Source organism: Sinocyclocheilus grahami, unplaced genomic scaffold (genome assembly GCF_001515645.1).
Source record: "Sinocyclocheilus grahami isolate Dianchi unplaced genomic scaffold, SAMN03320097.WGS_v1.1 scaffold549.1, whole genome shotgun sequence".
Taxonomy (NCBI): domain Eukaryota; kingdom Metazoa; phylum Chordata; class Actinopteri; order Cypriniformes; family Cyprinidae; genus Sinocyclocheilus; species Sinocyclocheilus grahami.
In genome coordinates this window covers 962168-973125 of record NW_015505728.1, presented here as the reverse complement: position 1 = coordinate 973125, position 10958 = coordinate 962168, and the positions used below count along the sequence as shown (strand labels likewise).

Here is a 10958-nt window from a genome sequence, read left to right as displayed (position 1 = left end):
TACAATATATATATATATATATATATATATATATATATATATATATATATATATATATATATATATATATATGAAAACAAATCAAGGCATCGCGAATCGATAAATGATTCTGCATCGATTCTGAGATTTTCTGAAGGCATCGCAATTCTCTCTTGAATCGATTCTGAGCTTAGTTTTTAACAGCAGATGGCACTGCGTGCTTTAGAAATAGCCATATTCTGCTTGCTTCCAGTTTCTTACACATGCACCATTTGAACCTAAAATAATCATTTATAAAGTTCGAAAACGTTGAAGCGAATTACAAGGATGTTCACAGTGGGCTGTGTTGACATTAAGCTCGCCTCATAAAAGAATAAAAGCCGATGTGCAAGTACATTTAACCACTTACTCATGCTGCATCCAAAAACTCTAAAATTCTGCCTTCGGAGGCAGCATTCCAAGGCAGGAAGGCATAAAGGCACGTCCGAATCCAAATTCTGCTTTACTTACTGTCTCCGGAGGTACCTTCTTCTGATCGAATTTTGAAGGCAGCATAGATGTATCCTTCGCTGCCTTTGATATCCCACAATCCTGTGCGTTCCATTCCATGACGGTTGAGCTAAAAAATAAAGATGGCATCTGAAAGTTGCGTTTGGTGGTCAGTTTGTGTGTAAATGTATATTTCTGACTAACTTTTTGCACTTTTGATGTTATTTCTAGTGAGAAATCAGTATTATAGTCATTAAATATTTGTTTAGTTATCACAAAAACTCGTTCTATTTTATTGTAGATCATTAAAACGTTACGCTGCCTCAGAAGCCTGTCCGAAATCAGTTTCATGAGGTGCCTTCGTGCAAAAACGCTGCCTGCAAAGTCATTGCCTCATACGGCAGCGAGGCAGCAAGTCAGCTGCTTAAGTTTGTGGATGCAGCCTCAGCCGAACGCACAAGGGCTCTTTTTCATGAGCATTTGAGTGTGCAGTTAAAAACTAGCCTAGAGCGCTATCTGCTGTTAAAAACTAAGCTCAGAATCGATTCGAGAGACAATCACGATGCATTCCCGAAAATCTCAGAATCGATCCACAAATCGCGATGATTCGATTTATAGTCCCAGCCCATATATATATATATATATGAAAACCGAGAAACGCCACTTTAAAAAAATGAACTATTAATTATATTATATTACTATATTATATTATATGATATTATATTATAACGTTTGACCTCTGTCATTGCCAACAAAGGGTATATAACAAAGTATTGAGATTAAATTTTGTTATTGACCAAATACTTATTTTCCACCATAATTTGCAAATAAATTCTTTAAAAATCCTACAATGTGATTTTCTGGATTTTTTTTCTCATTTTGTCTCTCATAGTTGAGGTATAACCTATGATGAAAATTACAGGCCTCTCTCATCTTTTTAAGTGGGAGAACTTGCACAATTGGTGGCTGACTAAATACTTTTTTCCCCCACTGTAGTTCAGCAAGAACACAAGTTTTTGCTGTAAAATCCAGCATGATTTGAGGTGTTCCTAAGAGCATTCTGAGCTTCAATGGAAGCAAGAACATCTGACTTTTTGTTCACATGCTCACAAGTTTACTTACGTTTGACCCTCTGTATGCTCTTTGGTGATGAAATTCTCATAGTTTCAGAAGTTGAAGAGGACGTCTGTGAGACATGCTGAGGTTGTGTCAGCAGTATTTTAAAACTCTCCCAGCTGCTGCACAATCCAGTGCCTCAGTGGGTGGGCGCCTGGACCATTCTGTCCTCATTTCAAATTGAAATACAGCAGTTCATATACAGCCAGCTTCTTACAAGCGTAATAAATCTATAACCGGACAAGTAGCATTTTTCACAGATGGCGTGTACATTGTGTTCAATCACGGTTTTGCAAAGGATCTTTTCTTTCTATCAACTGGATGTTTCCCAGGGATGAACTGACAGTAACATTCTGAGACAAATGTGCAGTAGATTGAAATGCAGCTATGGACAGAAATTAGTTTTTCATTGTGACACCTTGGAACAGGTGATGTTTTGTTAGAAAAATGGTAAATTAGTGCAATCACACACAATTACACTATTTGCACAGCATAATTTAAAATATATTGGTATATAATCTATTGCTGTAAATATGTAAATACATAAAAATATGTAAAATAAATTTAAAATGATATAAAAAACAATTATATAAATAATTATTAAAGTCTATAAAAAAATATTACAATTGAAATTTAATATATTTTAGAATATTTTAAAATGTAATTTCTTAATTTTCAACAGCCATTATTACTCCAGTCTTTAGTATCACATGATTCTTCAGAAATCATTCTAATATGTTGATTTGGTTTAATATTTTTGTGGAATCACAGTGATACATTTTCTTTAAGGATTTTTTGATAAATAAAAAAGTTACAAAGAACAGCATATATTTGAAACAGAAACCCTTTGTAACATTATATATAGTACATTATATATATGTATATACATTATATATATATATTTGCCATTTTTGACAGATGCAAGATGTTAGGAAACTGAGAAAGTTAGTTATTTACTGGCATAAATGCTCCTGCATTAATGATCATATTTTTTGCAGTTTTGGATCATATGGTATGTGACCCGCTGTGCTCTGATGCTGGTTGCTGGGGTCCGGGGCCCGACCAGTGCCTGTCCTGTCGGTTCTTCAGCAGGGGACGTACCTGTGTCGAATCCTGCAACCTGCACGAAGGGTAAGTTGTTAAATGCCACACTCCCACAGTTATTTAATATTAAACACATTATTTGTACAAGAGTTTTACTACATACATCTACAAATTTCAAGTATTACAGGTGCACCCAAGCTATGTTGTAGAATCATTTGAATACACTTCATGACATTGTTTATTAATGTTCGCTTGTAGAAGATGTGTATTCCTATGATAGAACTATAGCTAGCTGTGTTCTCCAGGGATTTCACCCAGATTCATGTCTCCATCCTCTAGACAAACAATAACAAAACAGTAGAGCAGCACGTCCCCTGGCTTTGGAGAGCAGGTTGCAATGATGGAACGTAAGCTCGGTTGAGCTGGAAAACAAATAACAGTGTTTGGGTGAGCTAGATGAGCTGGGTACATCTCCTACCTCATATGACGTCTACACCAAATGCAGCGGTGTGTGGAGCACCGTGACAGAATGAAGAACCGAGTAAAGCCTTGGTTTTGTTTTCACAAAAGCACAAAGATTTAGAGCAGATAAACAGACACACACACACACACACACATATGACCGTTTCCTGAACTATGGGCACTTTTGACCCTGTGGACTTTTAGAAAATAAACTCGTAAAACAGACTTTTCAAACTCACTAGTCTACTAGAAGACACATTTATCATACCTTTATGTCATTCACTTACTTTATTCTGTGAAACACTAAAAAAGTGTTTCAAAAAATGTCTTATCGCGTTTTGTCCATACACTGAAAGACAATGGGGTCCAGTATTGTTTTGAACCCCATTGACTTTCATTGTATAGACAAAAACAGTTCTATATCTTCTTTTTGAAGAAAAGAAAGTCAGACAGGTTTGGAACGACATGAGAGTGAATAAATGACAGAATTTGAACTTTAAATAGTGAGCTATCCCTTTAAAGGCATTTAAAAAAGTAGGAAAAATGTGCAGTAGAGTAAGTTTAACCTTAATTTAACAAAAAACTATTTAATAAAAGCACAGATGCTGTAGATATACAGTGTTTGACTCATCTCATATGAAAGTAGAGTGGGTGGATTTGTAAAGTGTGCCAAAGCACTCTAGAAAGCATATTTTGGAAGTCTGTCTTTTCTTGTTGTCCTTTCTTGTTTCATGTGCAGCCAGTAATATATTGACAGTGTATTTATTTATGTATTGTCTTTGTGTTGTTTCATGGTACCCAGTGTCTTTATCTCATCATAAATTCCTAAACAACAAAACTAATAATTTTGTTTTCCGAGGCGCTGTAGATTCAGAAAGTTGTGTGGTGCGCTGATGTTCCTGCCAGGCTGCTTAACTAGCTTAACCAGCAAGGCTTCCATCTTTACCAGAAAATCAACAGTACCAAACCAGCATGAAAATTATTTTTGGTTGCGATTGTTTGTCTAATTCCTCAAAAAATGGTTTGGCATTGATAAGCTCTTTCTGTTGGTTTAGGGAATTGGAATAAGTAAACACTAAAGGTGTTGATCAGTGCAGTGAAGAAGGTAATTTACAGATTGGTTTTGAGTTCCCTCTTTATTTGTTGTGTGCTTGCATACTGCTCCAAGGGAAAGACGAATATCAGCTTTTGATTGATTTGACTAAGCGAAGCAGTGAAATTTATTTTCTCCTTTGCCCAGAGCTAAAACAAGACAATAAACAAAAGGCATCCATTTTCACAATCTAAAACAACAGCATCTGCCCATTTAAAAAGGAAGCTCATCCTTTGTGTGTTAACTAGGACAAACATGGATGGGTGCCTGTTTTTTAAATGTGTGCCATATCCATGTTGGTTGAAAGTGAATTAGCACCAGGGATCGTGCACCGTGCAATCGTCCCACATGATTCTTTTGCCTTGCAGACTGGCCGGCTCTAAGCCCAAGCTGCTCACCAGGCCCTATGTGGTCGAGAAGCGGGAGGCGGGTTTGGAGAGGTGCGGCACGGCCACAGACGCTTCACTGTCTCGCACTGTCACGTCTGCCTACTCACCCATCCCACACGCGTCACCCAGTGCTCCAATATATGTGCTGTTTGTTTGTGTGTGTGTGTGTGTGTGTGTATATATCTGTTTTTGCAGGGTGATCTCAGAGTCTGTGTTTTCTCTGTCTCTCCACTGGTTGTCGACCTCTGCGGTCACACTCGCTGTTCACACAAGATGATTCACTCTGTATTTGGGAACAAACAACCCAAAAAAATGAAGAGACCTACTGTGGTGTGTTTGAGCTATATCTGAAAGTTTTTGAAGATGATTATGACTGTTATTGTTGTGTGGCCTGCGCAGCTGGTCTCAGGTATTGGATCACAAGTGGCTAGGTCTAAATACAGGTAAATCAATTCCAGCTGGCTTTGTGATCCAATCACACAAATGCATTGCATTTGAAGTGAAAATGGCCCTGTGAAATTGCTAGAGCACAGTTTTCAGTGTCAGATGATATTAGGGAGGTCATTATGATTCTAGAGTTTGGGGTCAGTCAATTTTTATACTTTTATACTGAAATGTAAACTTTTATTCAGCAAGGATGCATTAAATTGATCAAAAGGGACATTTAGAATGTTACAAAGGATTTCTATTTCAAAATAAATGCTGTTCTTTTCAACTTTCTATTCATCAAAGAATCTTGAAAAAATTATATCTCCATTTCAACAAAAATATTAAGCAGCACAAGTGTTTTCAACAATGACATAATAAATTGAACATCAAATTAGCATGTTACATGATTTCTGAAGAATCATGTAACAAGACTCGAGAAATAATGACTGCTAAAAAATCAGCTTTACCATCCCAAGAATAAATTATATTTTAAAATGTATTAAAAGAAAACAATTTTGTATATTATTGTAATAATTCTTCAAAGTGTTACTATTTTACTGTATTTTAAAATGCGGCATTGGTGAGCATAAACGATTTTAAAGATATAATATATATATATATAATATATATATATATCATTCTGACCCCAAACTTTTGACCGGTAGTGTATCTTTTGTATTTAGCTTGTGAATCACACTTCTGCTGTTGTTTATGAATCTACAAAATTCAGCCAGTCATGTTAATATTTTTTCTTTATAGTAGTATTAATACATTTCATGTTGGATTTTTAAGAGAACACCGAGTGAACCAGGAAACATGTGGTGGAGACCAAACATGCAAACACCACAGAGCCTGTGAAGTTAACGTTTACGTAAAGGGAAAAAGAAAAGTCCTTTAATGATAAGAGGATCTTCAACAAGCTTTCCTCACAGTCTGTTTAAAATGTGCTGTGCCTTTTAGATAAAGAATAATTAAATGTCACTTAAGGTAGCACTCATTGAGGTAACACGTCAATAGCAATAAAAAAAATCGCCTTTGCTATACATATTTTTCTCTCTTGCTAAGCCACCATCCTCCACTTGTCACACCAATGGATGTCAGCTTCTAAAATGTCACTACAGTCTTCAGAGGAGTGAAGGGACTGGGAAGCGACTGTGTTTGCCCGTATTGAACCATTTTGTGATCATTTGTTTCAGAGGTCCCTGGCTGATTTCCTCAGTGTGGTGCTTTGAGGTGTCCCTGAATGTGCTTGATGAATTGTCACCTCGATAGGTGGTGAAGGCTGACTGTTTGCTTTTGGTCAATAGTAACTGTGTTTGCCAGCTGTGGCAGCCATCTGAGAAGTGCTGTAAACACCTGGCGGATGTGTTAGATTCCACTGTTGCCTCCCTACGGCCTTGCAGTGCCTCGGGCGCTGAATTCCCTTCGGCTACGCTTTCACAATCTACCAGTCTGTTCTGTGTGATGGCTCTTCTTTTACTGCCTGTGATTCAGACTTTCCTCATTCAAGTCCTGAATTCTGAAGTGTATTTAATGACCGACAATATCTGGTCTGAAAATGGAAAGTTGTCTTGACTTTAAAAGGCTAGTGATTGAATAGTCTAGAATAGATCCTTGGGTAGGAATTCCTGGAAGAACTTTGAAAATTGACATGCTGTTTTTTTTCCATCTGAACCTTGAGTGTTCTGAAGTTGTAATTATATGTCATTGTAGCGTGTTATGTTTCCTCATGTTTGTCTTTGTTCCCTTTCTCTTTCTGTTTTATAGGGATGTACGCGAGTTCGCAAATGGTTCAGTGTGTCTGGAGTGCGATGCGCAGTGTGAGGTGGCGGATGACGACGGTCTTACCTGCACTGGGCCTGTGAGTTCAGTCTCATTTGTGCTCTAAAACAATAAGCCTATTTTATCGGTTTTTAAAAACAACAACACTAACATAACTGTACCAAGAAATGAAGACTTGTATTCAAGGACACATTAAATTGATCAAAAGTCACAGTAAATACATTTAATATTACAAAAGATTGCTTTCTATTAATCAAATATCCAGGGGAAAAAATATTGTTTTTTAACACTGGTAGTATTAAGATATGTTTCTTAAGTACCAAATCAGTATATTAGAATGATTTCGGAAGAATAATGTGAAGAAATCGCTGCTGAAAATTCAGTTTTGTCATCACAGGAACAATTATTAGGAACCAATTTTAAACCTATACAGAAAACAGCTATTTTAAATTCTAATAATATTTAACATTATAACTGTTTTTACTGTATTTTTGATCAAATAAATGCAGCCTTAATAATAGTAAAAGCATATACAGTATATGCTATATTTATTAAGTTTACACTCAAGTGTGAGTTTTTTGATAGACCATATCAACAATATATATATATGCCCCCTTCCTGTTTTTTTTTTTTTTTTGGGGGGGGGGGGTTGTCACACTTAAAAGATTCAGATCATCAAACAAATTTAAATTTTACACAAAGATACTGCAAGTTTAAATGATGATTTCATTTATTAAGGGAAAAAACCTGTCCAAACCTACCTGGCCCTACGTGAAAAATTAATTGTCCCCCCGTTAAATCATGAAAGAACTGTGATTAACCACATTATTTTAGAAAGCTGAGTTAAATGTTACTAGCCACACCCAGGCCTGATAACTGCCAGACCTGTTGAATCAAGAAATCACTTAAATAGAATCTGTCTGACAAAGTTAATTATGCTTAAAGAGCAACACATCATGCCACGATCTAAAGAAATTCAAGAACAGATGAGAAACAAAATAGTTGACGTATCAATCTGGAAAGGGTTATAAAGCCATTTCTAAGGCTTTGGGACTCCAGCGAACCACGGTCAGAGCCATTATCCACAAATGGAGAAAACTTGTAACAGTGGTGAACCCTCCCAGGAGTGGCCGGCCTACCAAAATTACTCCAAGAGCGCAATGACGACTCATCCAGGAGGTCATAAAAGAACCCAGAACAACATCTAAAGAACTGCAGGCCTCACTTGCCTCAGTTAAGGTCAGTGCTCATGATTCAACAATAAGAAAGAGACTGGGCAAAAACATCATCCATGGGAGAGTTCCAAGGCAAAAGCCATTGCTGGCCAAAAAGAACACAATGGCTTGTCTCACATTTGCCAACAAATATCTTGATTATCCTCAAGACTTTTGGGCAAATATTCTGTGGACTGATGCAACAAAAGTTGAACTTTTTGGAAGGTGTGTGTCCCTTTACATCTGGCATAAAACCAACACAGCATTTCATAAAAAGAACATCATACCAACAGTCAAACGTGGTGGAGGCCGCGTGCTGGTCTGGGGCTGCTTTGCAGCTTCAGGACCTGGATGACTTGCCATAATTGATGGAACCATGAATCCTGCACTCTGTCAGAAAATCCTGAAGGAGAATGTCTGGCCATCAGTTTGTGACCTCAAGCTCAAGCGCACTTGGATTATGCAGCATGGTGATCCCAAACACACCAGCAAGTCCACCTCTGAATGGCTCAAGAAAAACAAAATTAAGGTTTTGGATTGGCCAAATCAAAGTCCGGACTTAAATCCAATTGAGACCTTAAACAGTCCATTCATGCTCGAAAACCCTCCAATGTGGCTGAATTAAAACAATTCTGCAAAGAAGAGTGGGCCAAAATTCCACCACAGCGATGTGAAAAACTCATTGCCAGTTATTATATATATATATATATATATATATATATATATATATATGTATGAAGAGTTCAGATGCAAAAGCCTCTAAGTGCCATCTGAAATTTTCATCTAAAATTAGCATTTTTATCAGGCTTCTATGTTTAGGTTCAGTAATTTTACTCTAATGGCAATGTATAGGTCCTTTTCTATGCAATTACAGTGAAATAACTGAACATAAATATAGGAGCCTGATAAAAATGCTCATTTTAGACGAAAATTTCAGATGGCATTTAAAGGCTTTTGCATCTGAACTCTTCATATATATATATAATCTGTATTTCTTGTTCTTATTGCAAATTAATTTAGCTGATTTTGTACTTGAATGTTAAAAATGTTCAGAATAGTCTCTCTTCCTTGTATTTTCACTTTACATTGTGGTGCTTAATTAAAAAATATCTGGTGCAGCAGCAAATAAAAGAGGGTTTTTTGATAGACCATATCAACAAGAGCCATTATTATACTGAGATTTTGCAAGTTCACTCTCCAAAGCTGATTTTTCTTGCATTTGGCGCTTGGTAATTTTGGATTATGTGAGTATATTTATTTCATTTCAGTGCAATCTCTTTCAATATCTATTAGCTTAAAGCACAAACAGAGCTGAACGGCAGACACTGCCTTCGATTGGCTTGGTCCAATGATTAATTGAATCCCTTGTCGAAGTGGACTTTTGCAGCCATGGGATTGATTTTGCTTCTTGCTAATTTAGTGAGAATGTAGATTAAGTTGCCTAATCTTGGCAAGTGTTTACAGAGAGTCCTGCCCCATAGGAGACACCTGAGAGTGGGATGAAAATGCTGTTTGGATGTCCATGAATCTGATCAGGTTAGAGAGAGACATTGCCACAGATGCGCTGTGCTCAGCACTGCCCCTTTTCAAAACAGCCTCAAGCACTTTGGTTTAAATTGATGACTACATGACAAGGTGCGTACGGCTGTGTGCTTGTGTGTGTGTGTTGCCAAATAAGGATTTAGCCGATCCGTCTCTAATGCACAGAGGCCTCGGGCTGTTATCTGCTTGAGTCAAACAGAAAGGTCTCGCAAATGACATGATCATGAGCCCTTAGAGACCCATATCAGCACAAACATAGACAGAAACAAACTCTTTAAAACTGTGTACGTGTCCAGAATCTTTTTTTCTTTTTTTTTTGACCTGTGTCTAGAAATGTTAATGACACATTCTCTCTTTCATGCAGATTTAGCTTGATCACAGCCTGTTATCTATTCATTTCTGAAGTGGTTCAGTCAATGTGCCACCAGCCAACCAACACAAATAATTAAACTAATTTATTAGAGATTTCTATTATTGTCAAATTAAAGTCAAATTAATTTAGCAAAGTAACAATCAAACTAGTTTAGCAAAGATTTCAGTTGTTGTCAAAATATATATATAGTGCTGTCTGAAATTTTCTTCTAAAATTAGCATTTTTCTCAGGCACCTATATTTATGTTCAGTTATTTCACTTTAATAGCAATGAAGGATGTATGTGTGTGTGTGTGTGTGTGTGTGTGTGTGTGTGTGTGTGTGTTTGTGTACATACTGTATATACACATATATATATATATACTTCAAACCAAAGATATATATATATACAATTTAAATAAAAATCATATATTACATAAAAAAGAAAATAATTTTAATATTTACATAATAATAAAAATAAATCCAGAATGTGAAATGTTATCTATTATTATATCATTATTATATATGTTGTTTTTATGACAGTTAAGCAAATTTATTTACAATTGTCATTACAGTAATGTAAAAATGTGTCATATGTAATCTAACTACATTACAGTTATGAAAATATTATGAGAATTGTTTTTGCAAATTTTGAATTGCAAATTGCAAAAAAAGTACATTAACATCCAGAAAGTTACTTTAATTTGAGGGAGAATGATGCTTAACTGCCTTCAAAATATAAAAAATATATCTACACATGGTCCTAAAATACACCAAGAGAGAAAATATACAAGGAAAAGTGATCACCAAATAAACTGACTTTTTCCGGTAAGGACTTTTAACACACATACACAACCATAAGCCTCTCAGGTGTAGGCCAAGTTTAGCAAAGCTGTTAAAATGTTTGTTGTTATTAGCACAGATTAACTGCTGAGTGTTCTAATCTACCAGTGAAACAATCAGCAACATCTGTTTCACAAAGGCATAATTAAACAACACCAACAAACAGTGTTTTGTGCGTGGAGAGGAAATGGAGATTTGTGTGCAGCAGGTGTCTGGAGAAGCAGC

At 36.2% G+C, this 10958-nt stretch overlaps 1 protein-coding gene across 1 annotated transcript in view; it reads left to right on the top strand.

The window, feature by feature from the left end:
• LOC107555909 (receptor tyrosine-protein kinase erbB-4-like) overlaps positions 1–10958 on the top strand; it is a 236491-nt gene that overhangs the window by 141927 nt on the left and 83606 nt on the right. The window contains exons 13-14 of the mRNA XM_016238851.1: positions 2583–2715; positions 6769–6858. Coding sequence (XP_016094337.1) covers positions 2583–2715; positions 6769–6858 — 223 coding nt within the window. The remainder of the gene's footprint in view (positions 1–2582; positions 2716–6768; positions 6859–10958) is intronic.